This window comes from Tachyglossus aculeatus, chromosome 9 (assembly GCF_015852505.1).
Source record: "Tachyglossus aculeatus isolate mTacAcu1 chromosome 9, mTacAcu1.pri, whole genome shotgun sequence".
Classification (NCBI taxonomy): domain Eukaryota; kingdom Metazoa; phylum Chordata; class Mammalia; order Monotremata; family Tachyglossidae; genus Tachyglossus; species Tachyglossus aculeatus.
Genome location: NC_052074.1, coordinates 53,450,091 through 53,467,607, shown reverse-complemented (window position 1 = coordinate 53,467,607; position 17,517 = coordinate 53,450,091). Strand labels below are relative to the sequence as shown.

The window sequence follows — 17,517 nt, the reverse complement described above, 5'->3', positions numbered from 1 at the left end:
GTGTGACTTTGGGCAAGTCTCTTAACTTCTCCATGCCTTCGTTACCTCATCTGTAAAATGGAGATTAAAACTGTGAGCCCCCCAACCCGGGACAACCTGATCACCTTGCAACCTCACCAGCGCTTAGAACAGTGCTCTGCACATAGTAAGCGCTTAACAAATACCATTATTATTATTATTATTATTATTACTTTAACTGGTGTTTGATGGATTGAGAAATAGTGATTTCCTTAAACATTTCCTTTAAATCACGTGGAGAAAAACATACTTAAAAATTATGATATGACCCAAAATAGGTAAGATAAGTTCCTTGTCCAGATTTTTCACTTTGGGAAAGAAATACAGTTAATTCAATTCTTCCCACCTCTCAGCTTCTTCCCCATTTACTCAACAAAGGAGGGGACAGTCCTGAGCAGGGCTTTAAATCAATGGAATCTCATGCATAATAATAATAATGGCATTTGTTAAGCGCTTACTATGTGCAAAGCACTGTTCTAAGCACTGGGGGGATACAAGGTGTTCAGGTTGTCCCACGTGGGGCTCACAGTCTTAATCCCCATTTTACAGATGAGGTAACTGAGGCTCAAAGGAGTTGCGACTTGCCCAAAGTCACACAGCTGACAAGTGGCGGAGCCAGGATTAGAACCCATGACCTTTGACTCCCAAGCCCATTCTCTTTCCACAGAGTCATGCTGCATGTTAGAGGCATTGTTTATGGGGTTTACTTTTTTTTTTTTAGATCCAGCACCTTTTATGTAGGAACTGAGAAATTCACTCTTAGCTCAAACTGGGAAGATGACTGCTCGCGTCACTTTGCTCCCCGTATTTTCCAGACACCACAACCTCTCTGTGTGTTTTCTCCACCCTCCAACAAGCAATCCTTTTTTCATCATTACTGTTCTTCCCTTTCCCTTCCATTCTTGTTCCTGTTCAAACCATTTACTGCTTCTCCATTGTTTGAACTCTAAAAGTAAGGTTCATTGCAGAGAAGCAGGGATCATCTATGCCTGCTCTTTTATATTGCATTCTCCTAAATGCTTAGCTCAGTTCTCTGCACACAGTAAGCACTCAGTAAATGCCATTGACCAAGTGATTTAGTCGGGTGGGAAAATGAGAACAAAGGGATGGGAGTTTCAGAAAGATGGAAATGTAGGTAGTTTGTGAATTTATATGTTCATGTGGTTTTATTCTCTGTTGTGAGAATTTAATACAGTGCTCTGCACACATTAGCCACGCAATAAATATGATTGGGTGTCATTTTGTCTATCTTACTGATGTGAGTTCTTTTAAGGGAAGAGATCACATTGGTTATTCTGGGTAATTTTATGAATAGCACCTAGCGGAGCCGATGTGCATATGGAGATTTTGTTACTTACCTAATGTTCACAGTGGCTGTTTTCTTTCTCAGAATGAGAACTTTGCAGTGGAAACAGGGAAGCAACCAATCATATTTGAAAATCCAATGTATGCAGCCAGAGACAGTGTAGTCAACGTGGTTCAACCCACCGCGGTGAGACATGGACACCATCCTTCTGCGATTCTCTTAGCCCCAGTGGTTCGGTGCTTTATTTCCTTATTTCTGTTCTTTCAGTTTGGCCTAAAAATAGTGCAATTACTGTTCCTCTCTTTTCACATTCATATTTCATATACAGTTAAAAGTGATGGGATTCCCCCTTAGCAAAATATAGCCATTTCAGTCCTTAGGCAAAAGAGGGAAGCCATGTCTTAGCGAGAGCCAAAATTTTTTGATTATACAAACTCCAAGTGAAGAGTAATCTGCCAATAAACAAGTAGGGAAAGAGGTGAGAAGGGAAAGGAGACTTTGCTACTTCCAGATTCTCTAATAACACTGAGAGACAGGAATCATTTCTGCCAATTCTAGCTAGCTATGAGACCACACTTTGTAAATGAACAGACAGATAAAGATTATTTACAGATAGCCAGAGAAAAAGTAAGTATAAAGGAAGAATCGTTATAAACACATCTGTATGAAACAGCTGAAGACATAACTGAATATACAGATAAGCATATAAACACATAAAAATAAAACTATGTACATGAGTACTTGATCCCCATGTTTTTATCATGAAATAATGTACATACAATGAGAATGAACTTACTACATGAGTATGAATGTAGAAGGTACAATAATGAATATTCCACAGACAACTTTCAACAAAGCTTTGATAAGTGGTCTTTCTGTTATGTTTGCTGTTCATTATTCTTCCTGAGGAAAATAATTTCTTAGCTCTATACTGTGCTCTGATGAATCCCTGGAGTTTTCATTGTGAATATCTTTGGGAGGTTTAACTTCATTGTTACCTAGTCCTTCTGGACCTAGCTAACTTGAGTTTTAATGTGCTTACAGGTAACTGCTTCTGGAAATGTGGAAAATGTGAATTATGAAAATGCTGCCAGTTCTGAAGAAATAGCTGCTGGTACACAACAGCCTCCTGCAGGGACAGAAACTGCAAGGGTAATGGAGCCTGTCTGCCTAGACTGTGTTAATTACTGAGGGCTTTTCATTTGTTACATAGGTTTTAACTTGGACAGATGCAGAGCCATTTGGGTTTCTAGGCAACTGTAGGACACCCTGACTGTCCAAACTGTGGAAATGCAGGGAGCTATTTCCAATCCTTTTTAACTTTGGAAGTGAAAAGAAAGGAACATAGAAATTTGTTTCAGTTCATATCGGTGACAATAGATGGTGTGAAGGAGTTTCAGGACCATGGGATAAAAGTCCCGGGACAATAAAACAAGCTCATTATGGGAAACAGTATCTTTCTTGACTCTGTGCTCATTATGGGCAGGGAGCACATCCTAATTCCATTGTAGTCTTCGAAGCACTTAGTACAGTACTGTACACATACTAAGGGCTCAATAAATACCACTGATTGACTGATTTCTTCTTTGAAATCATTCTAGGAGACAAAGTGGAGTTTCTTCAAAAGAAAACTGAAGCAAAGTACCAACTTTGAAAACCCAGTCTATGCAGAGGTAAAATATCATTGACCTGGAAATTTTCCTTCTGGTCACCTTTGCTTGCTAGGCTCTCCCTAGGGACCAGAGCCACGTTTGGGAGCTAAACATGTATTCTGTTTGATTTTTATTTTAGATGGAGAAGGAGCAACAGGAAGAGGCTGCTGGAGTTTCAGTTCCATCTCCTTCACTGCCGACCAGGATTTCTCCCAAAAGAGACCAAACTCCCGCTTATTCAGCAACAGAGGATACATTTAAAGACACCGCTAACCTGGTCAGAGAGGACTCTGTTGTATAACTAGTTCATCAATTTAGGGAATCATCAGAAATATCCTTTTGCACATATATTTTTTATAAACAGATGGAAAAAGGTTAACATTCAGTTCTTTATGAAAAATATATACCCTTTCACGCCTGTTGAAACCATGCCTTGTTGGTTTTTGTCTTAATGCCAACTCATTTCTATGAACAAATATCACGATGTACTATATGTATATCTTTGCACTGAAGCTGTCTGAAAGTAATGTTATAAATATATTGTACATTTGTAAATTTTGGGAAGATTATCACATCATTGATGTTGCTAATTAAAGTGTCTCCTGAAGTGGTTTGTTGCATCTCTAGAGGTAAATACCTTATGTGAACGATTTGAAGGAAAAATAACAAGACCACGTTGGGAACTTGGTGTAAATCAGAAAATTGGTCCCAGACTCTGTCCCACCAAGTCATCTAGGAAGTGGGTCTGGTCCCTTTTAAAATAGCAGTTTTGTTTTATTCTTGTTTTTACCCATCAGCATCTAATTACTATGCACTCTTGCAAATCAACTAACTTTTTCCAGTACTCTATGTGGAGATAAGTTGAGCCTTCAAACTGTGCAGGAGATCAAAATTCAATTCAGCATATTTTGGTTCAAGGACTACCAGAACATACAGGTTTTCTGTCACTTTTGTTGATTTTAAATACTCTTCTCCATATCTGTTTTACCACTCCTTTCCAGTTAAACATACCGTTAGAAGATTTGCTATCTTTAAAGGTTAATGGCATGAAATAATGCAATACCTGATTTAATAAGATTTTTCTTCTGTTCATCAGTAGGAAAATGAACTCACTTGGCTAACGTCTCTGGCATGCAACTATACTGGTAATGGAAGGATTACAGGTAGAATACTACAAAATCTCTATTTTAATAAAAACAAGCTGCAAAGAAGCTGGTTATTCAAAACATAAGCCAGGTTTTTTTCACGTTACAAATGTCATTTTTATTGAGTATTTATGTCTTGAGATGGACATAATAGAAAGGGAAACAGTTTCTACTGACCGTCTTTTTTAGACTCTGGGTTTATTCATTTACTTGTATCAGAATGTACTGTATATCTTAGTTGTTCTGTTGATTAGCTGGTATAGTTCCCATAACATAAACCATCAAAGGAAAGGTCTGAGAACCATTGCAGGAATGTATAATTTAACACTTAAAATAGCATGCCCTGCTAGCTACTCTTCTAACTGAAGATTTGTTAAATTTATAATGAATGAGATTTCTACTACTGATTTTTTTTATACCCAAGTTCTCAAAATATTTGTTTTCCATATTTAGAATGCTTATTGTAACTACCCTAAAATGTACCTTGATTAGAAAAGCAACTGGAAAATGATGCTGCTGAATAAATCTAATAAATGGGTTATTTTACCAGACTCATGCTGCATAATGTGTCTGCCTCTGGCCCACCTCTTTAGCGGTCTAGGCACACTGATGATGAAGGGTGCTCGATCCTAGGATTAAAAAGGTGTAAATCAATCTTTCTTACAGATTGCTTAAGGAAAAGTTAGCCCTTCTATTATGGTACCAACTTTGGGAAAGAAAAATATGGTTCATAATAGAAGAGGGGCCTATGGCTCCTTTGTAATGGGAATACAAAAACAGCTTGGCCTAGTGGAAAGAACTTGGCCCTATGAGTCAGAGGACCTGGGTTCTAATTGTGCTCCACCACTTGTTTGCTGTGTGACCTTGGACAGGTCATTTCTCCGTGCTTCACCTGTAAAATGGGGATTAAGACTGCGAGCCCTATGTGGGACAGGGACTATCTTGTATCTACCCCAATGCTTAGTATAGTGCTTTGCACATAGTAAGCACTTAAATGCTATAAAAATACATATTTTATCCTCCCAAATGAAATGTCATCATTTTAGTTTTCTCCTGGGTTTACTAAGTGCAGAATGTATTAATTTGGAACCAGGAATAAAGAGGTAAGTCCTGCTTCATAATGGATGGAAGTGTTTGCTTTCTGATGAAGCTTTTTAACCAACACAAACTACATTATTTTAGACAATCACAATAGCAAGTGGTATTTGTACACACAAGATGATGCATTTTGACATTAGTACTTAGCTAATAATAAACTGTGGTATTTAAAGCACTTATGTGCCAAGCACAGGAATAGGCACAGAATAATTAGATTGGAAAGAGATGATTCCAAAGTCATTGTCAATTTTTCAGTTAATTGTTAGCTAGTTCCTTTGACTTTTAAGAAGTTTAAAATATTGTGTAACTTTCCTATTTAAGCAATATGGCCTAGTGGATAGAGCACAGGTCTGGAAGTTAGAAGGACTTGGGTTCTAATCCTGGTTCTGTCACTTTTCTGTGTGACGTTGGGCAAGTCACTTTGCTTCTCTATGCCTGTTACCTCATCTATAAAATGGGGATTAAGACTGTGAGCCCCATGTGGAACACAGACTGTTGTCCAACCTGATTAGCTCATATCTACCCCAGCACTTAGTACAATGCCTGACATGTAGTTAGAGCTTAACTAATACCATAAAAAAAATGTAGTTGCCTTTTTTGAAAGTGGAAAGAGGTTGGGTGCAGGAGGAGGTGTTGGTCTTTCAAACTCTCCCCTCAAGCTTTCTAGCTATATAAACATGAGTTCAGATGACTGATAGATCAAACTACCATGTGTATGGGTTAACACTTGTGCTGTATTTCAAATACAGTACCACATATGAGTTGGGGATTTAAGTAAAGGGAATTAATTTTCAACCATTAAACCAGGCTCCTAAGATTTTCATAACAAGTGAATGAATTTTCTGAGCTTGGGCTTGAAATTCTAGTTTCTTATCAATTTTCTCATTGCCCTTAGTACTTATGTATCTTAAATTTTCAGCATTTATGTACAAGTTTTTTTATTTTTAGATTCGATTATTTGAGCTGATAGATTTGAACTATTTCCTGTTATGTTCTCATTCTCCCTCTGTTTCCACTAATTGTAAATAACTTTTAGAATGTAAACTCCTGGAGGGCAGGAAGCACAGTAATAATAATAACTGTGGTATTTGTCAAGCACTTAAAATGTGCCAAGCACTGTAGTACTAAGTGGTAAATACATTATAAGCTTGTTGGGCACAGTCCCTTTGCCACGTGGCCTCAATTGTAGGGGAAAGGAGAACAGGTGTCAACCTCACTTTCAAAGATGAGGAAGTTGAGGCACAGAGAAGTTAAGTGATTTGCCCGAAGTCACACAGCAGTCAAGTGGAGGAGTTGGGATTGGAACCCAGGTTCTCTGGACTCAGGCCCCTGCTATTTACACTAGGCCATGCTGCTTCTCAACATATCCTCCTTCTGCTGAATAATCAAAATTCATTTAATAGTGACTCACTAGGCACTTGATAAATACCACTGACTGATCTGTAGCTGTTCAATCACATTCTGGTCTAAACTCAAGATGGTAGGCATACATTGCATATCACAGTGATTATTGTATTTGTTAAATGCTTACTATGTGCCAGACACTGTACTAAGCACTGGGGTGGATACTTGCAAATTGGGTGGGACACAGTCCCTGTCTAACATGGGACTCAGTCTCAATCCCCATTTTACAGATGAGGGAACTGAGGCACAGAGAAGTGAATTGACTTGACCAAGGTCACATAGCAGAAAAGTGGCAAGAATTAGAATCCATAACCTAGCAGAGCATTATGCAACTGTATCAAACATTTTAAAGAGCATTTATTCAGATGCAAATGGGGAAGGAAGAGAATTTTCTATCCTCCTTTACACAGTACTCTTCAATAAAGTCTTGTCCAAATAATGTCAAATATTTCATGTGTAAACCCATATCTGAAGTTCAGTTATTAATGATTGTGTCAACGTGCCTGAGAATTTAAACTCTTAGAGGGCAAAGGTGCCATTTAAATTTGTAGGATTACACAGGTAAGTGTTTAATAATCATTACCTGTGATTATTTGTAATATATGTATCCCAAAAGAAGTCTGGGATTTATTTTGTGAGACTGGCAGGTAGAGATGGCATCCATGCCATGCTTTTGGCTAAACTGGAGGTATGTGGAGTGTTATAGGGATGGTAACCCTTGCCCCCCCCCCCCCAAAAAAAAATAGTGGGCAGATCTGGCTTTTGGAGCAATCTGTCAGTGTCACCTGTATACCACACAATGGCAGATGTCACTATTGGATACAACCAGATTCCGGAACAAAACCCGTGTGCCAGCATCAAATCCAAGCTCATCCAGCACACAGATTTCTGGAGGGCCTGTGTCTTAGAAGTTTGGGTAGTTGGGCACTCACACAGCAGTTGTCTAGTGTGCTAAACAGAGGCAAGGGAAAGCTTGGGAGTTGGATGGCAGAGGAAAGATTTTAAAGATGCAGAGCAGAGACTTGGACATTGTGGCATCGCAGCTGAACACCAGAGACAACTGTGGCAGATGCAGCAGTATATGCCCACTCTGCAATCATAAAGGAGGGGCTCCTTTGGAGAAAAAGTTTCACGAGGGCTGTGAAACTGAGGCAAAGCCCCCTAAATGAAGCCAGATTCAGCAAATAGCAAACTGGCCCAGGGGAGGATCATTATGGCTACAAACCGAGAGAGAGACAGCTCCTCCTGAACTGGTGTATTTAATCACAGGCCAGATTTGTTTGCAGTGGCTTTATCTTGGATTAAGGAAGGAAAATAAACAAATAAAACATCAAGAAAGGCCAATCAGGACCTCCCTTGGGGAAGGGAGAGGGGTGATACAACCCAAGACTGTTACTGATAAATCTCTGAAGCTTGGAGGTAGATGATAAGGAGGGAGTGGTTGAAAAAACTCAGAAAAGAAGCACTGCTTTATCAGCCTCCACCCAGCTATCTTTTGGGGACCTTCCAGCTAAAATGAATGACTTCTTAGTAGATGCTGACTCATAGAATTTTTGTTTGATTTTTTCTCAGGCTTATGGTCTTCTTGTGGAACCACTCGAGGCTTCTTAGGGGTGGACCGTGCTGTTGGGATGGCCCAGCCTGTCACCCTTGTTTTCTCCAAGAACCCTGGTTAGCTTCAGAGTGGGCCATGACATACCTGAAATCAGGGACTTTCTGTGGCAAAGGATACTCTTTGTCTCTTCTCTTTCCCCTGGGCACAACCACTCATTTCAACAGCCTACACCTGGCTCTGGTTTTTGTCTTCACTACTCAGCTGGGAGGGGATAGAAGAAGCAGGAGGTTGTGCTGATTGACGGAGGAGGGAGGAGGAGAGGAAGGCTTTATTGATTAGCAGGAAGTTGCACCTGCTGAGATTGCTGAGGAAGAAAGCCACGTGCCCCTTCAGAGAGACTGGCACAATGGACCCCCTTTCTCCCAGGGAGCTGGCACCTTGGCTCTGCTGGTCCACAGAGAAGGCCCTTGAGGGAGAATTTGCACCTTAGAAATGTAAGTGGGGTTGTGGGTGCTGTTTTGGCAAAGAGCCAAAGTTTGGAAATGAAGGAGAGACATTGGGAAGCTTGGGAAGCTAGAGCTAGAAGCTAGAGCTTTCAGGGCTCTTTTCCCTGTTTGGAAATGGAGAGACATTGGGAAGCTAGAGCTTTCAGGGCTCTTTTCCCTGTTTACCTCCGGAGGACTCTCATTTAGTGATAGATTAAAGATCTCATTTGTTCAGCTGAGATAGGTGGATGGCGGGCAGGAGAGAGGGACTAGAAACGGGAGATGGAGGAAGGCATTCTTTCCTTCAGTCTTAACGTTGGAATCTCTTCTGTCCTCCCTAGTCTAATGTGCCTCACTTCCCACCTCTGAGGCAGAGGGACAGAGCTCCAGAAGCCTGCAAGCCCTATTTTGGGAATTTGGTTATCTTAATCCAGCCTTTGTTAAACTTGGTTCTGTTTGTATATTTAAAAGACTGCTTTGAGTCACCTGGGAATTGCTCTGGGATTTTCTCCCCTCATGAACTAGCTAAGTAGGAAACTATCTCTTCCTCGACAGTGCAGAGGAAAGTTTTCTTTTGGAGTGAAGGAGAGATAGAGAATAAGGCCAGTTTCAAGATCCCTTGCAGCTATCTCACATCCTGTTAGGCTGTTTTTACAAAGAAAATATTCTCTGTGATTAGTGCAGAAAATAATTAGAGAACTTTACCTGTGTTGCTGATCATTGGTTTAAAGGTGGCAGACATTCATGGTAATGAAAAAAAAACCCAAAAGATTTATCAGAAGCCCCAGGGATACCAGGGGGCAAGTAGTCTGCCCAGGTGGGAGGGCATTTGGCTTCTCCCAGGCAGTTGATGTTTGGCCTCATCTTGCTCCACAAGTAGAGTAAGGAGGCATTACTGAGTGGAGAAAATAAGCAATTAACCAAAATCAAGAAGTGAAAGGGCCTGCTCTGAGGTCTCTTTCTTCCAGTTTCCTCAAATCAAACCTGAGGTCTGGACCTTCAGAAGGCATTCATTTCCAAACCCCACTATTGTATGTGACCTGTCCCCCAGTCAACCTCATTTATCATCATGGAACCAGATAGGATCATATAACCAGAATGAGACAAGTCATCAGAAAATGTTTTTGATGGAACTGGGGAAGCTGTAAAACTTAGGCAGATAAGTCTGAGGCTTCAAACATGCTCTCAGAGTAACTGACGAACTCAGCAAGAGTAGTGGAGTAAGGTTTATGAAACAGCCACAGGACCAACAAGGGAAGGTAATATATGGGATTTAATTCTTAAGACAGGACCCAGGCCAGGCAGTATGTGGGGAAAGCCAACCTAGAAATTGTGACTACAATGTAGAAATTGTGACTGCAATGCAATAGCGTGGTCTAGTGGATAGAGCATGGGCCAGAAAGTCAGAAGGAGCTGAATTCTAATATTGGCCCCACCACTTGACTGCTGTGTGATCTTGGGCAAGTCACTTCACTTATCTGGGCCTCAGGTACCTCATCTGTAAAATGGGGATTAAGACTGTGAGCCCTGTGTAGGACAGGGACAGTGTCCAAGCTGATTAGCTTATATCTACTCCAGCTCTTAGAACAGTGCCGGGCACATAGTAAGTGTTTAGCAAATAACATTAAAAAAAAAAATTACATTCTTGCTGCTGTTTTGGGGAAAAACCACAAAGAACCATCTCAAGGATATGTAACTTTGGGAAATGACATTACCAATCATTAGTATTAAGCACCTACTGTTGGTCTAGCATTAGTGAGACCCCAATATAATGAATAGACATGATCCTTTCCCTCTAGGAATTTACTGTTTAGCAGGAGAGACTGACACCAAAATAAATTACAGATAGTTGAAGTACTAGTGTATGGAAAGAACTGTTGCCCTGAGGAAAAAAAGGCTGAAAGGGGTAGTTTGGTGGGGGGGGGGGGGGGGGGGGGGGGGGTGGAGCAAATAGCTTATTAGAAGCCTCCAGGAGACTGTTAAAAAGACACATTTTTAGAAGCTTAGGGAAAATGTTCCATGAGAAAAAGTACCCAACATGACTCATTGGCAAGATAAAAGAGGTTACCTGAGAGAGAATTTCTACATTTAATACTTTTGCCCTTAATTTGTTTAGATCTCTATACTAGGATGAGGGGGTCCCCAGTGAAGCTTGAAGATGGTAGGTTCAAACCAAACAAAAGGAGACACTTCTTTACACAGCAGATGATAATCATAGAATTCACTGCCAGAGGAAGTACTGTAGACTAAAAAAAATATCAACAGCTTTGAGAGCAGTTTGGATTAAGTTGTAAGTTTAAATAGCTATAATTGGTACTAGAGTGAAAGTTAGGGGAATTAAATGGTAAGTCCCTAAACATTAGAATAGATGGCAAGAGGGCAGTCATCAGATAATTCCTCCAAGAATTTGGAGCAGAAATAATTGGGCTGGATAGGCCGTTGGTCTGATCCAGGATAAAGCAAGTGGGCTTGACTCACTGATAACCAACTGGGCAGTCTTTGTTTATTACTTGTCCAGGGCTGACTGATGGAAAATTACCCACAGTATAGCAGAAACAAACATTTGGAAATGGGTGAGACAAAGAGGGATCCTCCACTACTTGTTTTCTGATGTGACCACCCCCAAACATTTACACTGCCTATTCCATGTCAAAGCATTTGATATATCAGGAAGGCTAAGAATCAAGTAAGATTCTAGACTTAAGTTGTTGTGTATTGGTAGCCCCTCAAATACTGAAACTTAGTTTGTTCAAGCTGGAGCGGGGCTCTGGCTTGGCTGAGTGACTTGCTACGGATGAGGTGGTCAGTAATTCTCTGAGTTAAGGAGGGTGGCCCAGGATATCAACTTTGGATCCATTCATTTATTCAGTTGTAATTATTGAGTGCTTACTATGTGCAAAGCACTGCACTAAGTATTTTGGGTGTACGTGTATTACGACGATGATGGCTCGCTAGTCAAAACTGATGAGCGAGCTTCTGTCTTGGCACCACAGGATCGAGAACCTGTGTGAAGAAACTGATGGTGATGGTGGTTTGGGCAGTGTCACCTGCATTTTATAGTGAGGTAGGTGGACAAAGGTGTAGCACATTTCACAGTGAACACAAAAGTGTCTTTTCAGACAGGACCGGTTTGTGGCCTAAGTGACTGCAGCATAGTGCCACTATTGTGCCAGAGCACCGTAATCCAGCACGTAGTTGTCTCAACATGCTCTGCAGTTTTTCCCACCCATATCAGCCTCCATATCCACTCCTCAGAACATTAAAGGTTCTTTGATAAGAAGCCTTCACGATGCATGGCACAGTTCCAGCAGGCATTGCTCTACTTGCAAAGCTGGTACTAGAACCCAGGTAATAATACTAATAATAATGATGGTATTTGTTCAGCGCTTACCATGTGCCAAGCGCTGGGGTAGATACAAGGTAATCAGGTTCTCCCATGTGGGGCTCACAGTTTTAATCCCCGTTTTACAGATGAGGTAACTGAGGCACAGAGAAGTTAAGTGACTTGCCCAAAGTCACACAGCTGACAAAGGGCGGACCCGGAATTAGAGACCACGACCTCCGACTCCGAAGCCTCTGCTCTTTCCACTGAGCCATGCTGCTTTTCCCAGCGCTCCTGATCCTGGAGTTGTGATCTCTCCATTGAACCAGCAGCAAGGCTTAATTTATATATTACAGGAGGGAGTAATAGGTTTAGGTTAAGATCCAGTTATCCCTGAACTGGGTGCCTCCTGAAGTGTAGAAGCAGCAGCAGTGTGGCCTAGTGGTTACAACATAGACCTGGGAATCTGAGGACTTGGGTTCTAATCCTGGCTCTGCCACTTGTCTGCTATGTAACCTTAGGGAATTCACTTCACTTCTCTATGCCTGTTATCTGTAAAACGGGGGTTAAGACTATGAGTCCCATGTGAGACACAGGCTGAGTCCAACCTAATCAACTTGTATCTACCCCAGCAATAAGCACTTAACAAATATCGCAAAACGAAACAAAAAAAAACTATAAGGGAGTTTTATATAGCCCACAGATTCTGGCCCTTGGAGTTACATTTTAGGATGGTAGAGCACTGATGAAAAGTTATTAATTCCAGGAGTGTGGCATGCCGGGGCGGGGGGGAAGGGGGCCGCTACTGTGGGCACTATACCAATTATTTTGTCTTATGAGACTTTTTCTAAACACCATTGGTTGGCTGTTCGAGTCCGAGTAGCTCTCAAAGTGGAATATATTTCCTTTTTTTCGCCACTGATTTTGTTATAAAGCACAAATTGGTCAAATTCCAGTTTATGGCTATTTGGGGAGCATGTTGGTCTATTACTCTAGCGCTTTGGCTGGCCAATCTGTACAGTGAGTCATCAATCGCACAATAATATCCTAGAAAAATCGGGTCACAATGAAACTAGAAAACCCTAAGTTTGAAAGCAAAGAATGATTTCCAAGTGCTTCAGCCTTCATGTGCCCCTGAGAATGAAAAAGGTTTTGCTAGATATTAGAAACTGACAAGGCTGATGATTTCTAAAGGCCACATAGGCCCATTAATAGATTGTAAGGTTATAATTGGCCCCAGTTAGTAACCCCTCATGTGGCCGTGCCGCTAGTTGTGGGTAATAAATTGGATCTTTTCGTTCCCTTTCTGACAGGAATTTGTTGCGGTGATTAGGAGAAATGAGAAATCAGATGCTGAATTCAGTCCTTGGCTCTGCTACTCCATTTCTCTGAAATTCCCCATCTATCTATACTCAGGCAGAAAAGCAAGCAACTGGGGTCATGGGAAGAAAGTCATCCACCTATGACAGATTTGAAAGTTGAATATACCTAACACTGGAGGCATCATTTATTGATACAGAACCAATGTAACTTTAATTCTGAGTTCAACAAATAGCATGCCCAGTTCTGCCAACATGCATGTCTTCACTACAGCTTTTAAAGTAGTAGAATGTGGTGAGAATCGGGGAATGTTCTTCGAACAATGTGTGTTGGCGGGATACCGTACAATGTGGTGTTAAAAGACATGGTTATGCAATTATGGTGTTGGACACAAGGGAAGAGTTACAACATGATTCTGAAGGCTGTATTTTTGCACAAGTGCCACTCTTGTGTTCCATGAGAGTTGGGTGTAGCTGAAACCTCCTGTAAAGTTAGCATACCCTTAACAGGGAAGTTTCCCGAAAGCTAGGAAGCGTGATGTGGACCAGCTCACGCAGAATAACTGAGCTCGAGAGAAGTTCGATTGTACATACTTAAATCCTGTGAATAACTGATTTGCTGTTTAATAAAGCAGCGTGGCTCAGTGGAAAGAGCCCGGGCTTTGGAGTCAGAGGTCATGGGTTCAAATCCCGGCTCTGTCAGCTGTGTGACTTTGGGCAAGTCACTTAACTTCTCTGGGCCTCAGTTCCCTCATCTGTAAAATGGGGATGAAGACTGTGAGCCCCCTGTGGGACAACCTGATCACCTTGTAACCCCCCAGTGCTTAGAACAGTGCTTTGCACATAGTAAGTGCTTAATAAATGCTATCATTGTTATTGTTGTAATAAACCCTACAGTGGTTGGCTTGATTTATAAATGAAGATTCACAGCAATTCCTGTTAACCATGTTGAATGGTTCACCTTCTCCAGTTCCCTCTCTGACAGACTCCAAAATTTGGCCAGTCCTGCTAGAGTCCATGTAGTCAGTAACTGGGAGTTCAGCTCAGGGAACATGCCAGCCCGTGGCTTTGGGGTACTGTCTCAGGGCAGCAGCTGCAGTGGTACAGAATCCACATGAGGGGTTACTAATTGGGGCCAATTATAACCTTACAATCTACTAATGGGCCTATGTGACCTTCTGAAATCATCAGCCCTGCCAGTTTCTAATATCTAGCAAAACCTTTTTCATTCTCAGGACAAGTTCCCAAACCCCGCTGTCGCATCCTATTAGAGAGACATGCTTTCTTTTGGGCCTCTCCCTCTGAGCCAGCAGACAATAGGAGAAAGGGTGGAAGCCAAAATGATTATCTGTGCCAGGTTGAAGAACGGGAGAAATTGTATGAAAAGCCTATTGGTCTGGCAAGTTTACAGCGACAGTCTAAATCTCCCCTCAATTTCCTTGGAAACGGCTTCGAAGGCTTTGGTGGAGTTTAGCTTTTCGTGTGTCATAGGAGCCCTGAAAAATGGAGCAAATTAAAATGATTGACAAAGACTGAGCAACATCCATTCATCCCCCTGTGTGGTTTTGTAAATAAGGGGAGATGAAAATGTCTTCAGTGGTTAGCCATTATAGCCTTCAGGATGAAACCTCCATGTAGTCTGGATTCAGCAGGAGAAAGGTCAGTTGAGGAGATGAAGAGGCAGGCCAGGACACTTGGGGGCTAGGGGAATAAAACAGGAGTCATGAGTGGTAGCTGTATGGAGAACAACAAATCTGAAGGAAAGTGTGTGTGTCAGGGGGCGGGGGGGGGGGGGGGGAAGCAGGCGGGGTTGGGGACAACTTGGTATCCTTATTTGCAAACTAATGCCAGAACTCTCTGCCAGCCCCTGGTCACTTCAAAGACGCATTGCTGGGAGCTCTGAATTGAAAGGCCTCAAGCAGGCTCAATCTCAGTGCATCCAGATAATAATAATAATAATAATAATAATAATAATAATAATGGCATTTATTAAGTGCTTACTATGTGCAAAGCACTGTTCTAAGTGCTGGGGAGGTTACAAGGTGATCAGGTTGTCCCACGTGGGGCTCACCGTCTTCATCCCCATTTTACAGATGAGGGAACTGAGGCCTAGAGAAGTTAAGTGACTTGCCCAAAGTCACACAGCTGACAAGTGGCCGAGGCGGGATATGAACCCATGACCTCTGACTCCAGAGCCTGGGCTCTTTCCACTGAGCCACGCTGCTTCTTGTAGATTCCTCTGCTGTGTGCTTCCTAACTGGAAGAACACTGTGGGTGAAACTTCTCTGTGCCATGAGGGCGGGGAGAATGCCTGCTAACTCTTTTTTGTACCTGCCAAGTGCTTAGTAGAGTTCAGTGCACAGAGTAAGTGCTCAAATACTATTGATTGGTTTCTTTTTTAATCCCTGTGGAAAGCAGAATGCTGCTGCTCTGTCCTTTCCCGTCACCCCAGGGCTGCTCTTGGTTCTCTCAGCAGCAGCAGTGAAGGGTCTGCTTTAGCATGGGATGCTCAGTGTCTGATTAATGAGTATTCCATAAAAAGATGCTCAGGAAATACTGATTGTGACAATCATCATAATAATAATGATGATGGCATGTGTTAAGCGCTAACTATGTGCAAAGCACTGTTCCAAGTGCTGGGGGGATATAACGTGATCAGGTTATCCCACGTGGGGCTCACAGTCAATCCCCATTTTACAGAAGAGGTAACTGAGGCTCAGAGAAGTTAAGTGACTTGCCCAAGGTCACGCAGCAGACGTCCTTAGTACAGACAAGCGCTTAGTACAGTGCTCTGCACACAGTAAGAGCTCAATACGATTGAATGAATGAATGAATGAATGTGGCAGGGGTAATGTTTTTATTTAGCATTTCAGACCACAGTCATTCCTTAAGTTACTTCAATCACATTTATTGAGCGCTTACTGTGTGTACAGCATTGTACTAAGAGCTTGGGAGAGTTCAATATAGCACTATTACAGATACATTCCATGTCCACACTGAACTTACAGCCTAGAGGAGGAGACTAAATAAATGAATTGCGGCTATATACATAAATACTGTTGGACTGAGAGAGGGAATGAATAAAAGAAGCAAGTCAGGGCGATGCAAAAGGGAGTGGAAGAAACGAAAAAGAGGGCTTAGGGAAGGTCTCTTGGAGGAGTTGTGCCTTCAATGAGATTTCGAAGTCGGGGAGTGTAATTGTCAGATGAGGGGGAGGCCAGGGGCAGGATGTGCATGAAAGCTCAGCTATGAGATAGATGAGATCGAGGTACAGAGAGAAGGTTGGCATTAGAGGAGTAAAGTATAGTACCTTACTATAGTAGCAAGGTGAGGTAGCAGGGGAGCATAGTTGACTTGTTGACAACAGATTGAGCCTCCATTTATCAGCAACATTAACACTAGGGGTATTTAGCCTTGCCGCAGGAGATTGTGTAGGTTGATGAGGTGAGGGCTGAAATGAAGAGGAGGATAACCAGCTGCTCTCCCCTTCTCTCTTGCTGCAGGTAGCACATCCCTAGTGACTTGGAATTGAGGCCACAGTAGCCGTGTGGCTTTTTGTCCCAAACCCCTTCCAGCCTTTAGATTCTCTGTAGAGAAACCAATCTTGTGGTTAATCGTGGTATTTAAGTGCTTAGGCACTGTTTGCTTCAGGCATATTTCCTATAACTCTCATCAGAATGAGGTGTCACTTGCAGTGGCTTGCAGGTAAAACATGAATGATGTTTTATTTCTCCTTGCTTTAGTGTTTTAATGATAATTCCTTAAACTTCACTAATGTCCTGTTTCCAAAGTAATTTTTTTTGTCAGTTATCTTATTGGTTTTCAAGGCAACTCTGTTAGATGAGAGACAGGTATTATACTTATGTTGAGATAGCCTGCCCATGCCTCAGTTTCTTGGGTGGCTCGATCAATCAGTATCACACAGCTGGGCAGAGACAGAGAACCCAGGTCTCGACTTCCAGGCCATTCATACTTTCAATTTAACCAAATAAATTCGCTGTTCCTTGTTGGTGGAGATGTACTTAGTGATGTTCTGTAGGCCCCTCTCATGGATCATTTGGGAGGTAACTACTTAATAACTATAACTGGTTATTAATATTAAACCAGGAGAGGCATAGATAGCTTTACGTTGAGATTTTCTAGATTATACAAAGTATCCCCTTCATATATATTTTGATTCCAAAAGTTAGGTAAATAATTTTTGCAGATGCCG

At 41.8% G+C, this 17,517-nt stretch overlaps 1 protein-coding gene across 1 annotated transcript in view; it reads left to right on the top strand.

Moving 5' to 3' along the window:
- LRP2 (LDL receptor related protein 2) overlaps window positions 1–4,663 on the top strand; it is a 176,663-nt gene extending 172,000 nt beyond the window's left edge. Inside the window, exons 76-79 of the mRNA XM_038751850.1 lie at window positions 1,409–1,510; window positions 2,369–2,476; window positions 2,926–2,997; window positions 3,116–4,663. Coding sequence (XP_038607778.1) covers window positions 1,409–1,510; window positions 2,369–2,476; window positions 2,926–2,997; window positions 3,116–3,277 — 444 coding nt within the window. The 3' untranslated portion in view covers window positions 3,278–4,663. The remainder of the gene's footprint in view (window positions 1–1,408; window positions 1,511–2,368; window positions 2,477–2,925; window positions 2,998–3,115) is intronic.
- Window positions 4,664–17,517: the final 12,854 nt, after the last annotated feature.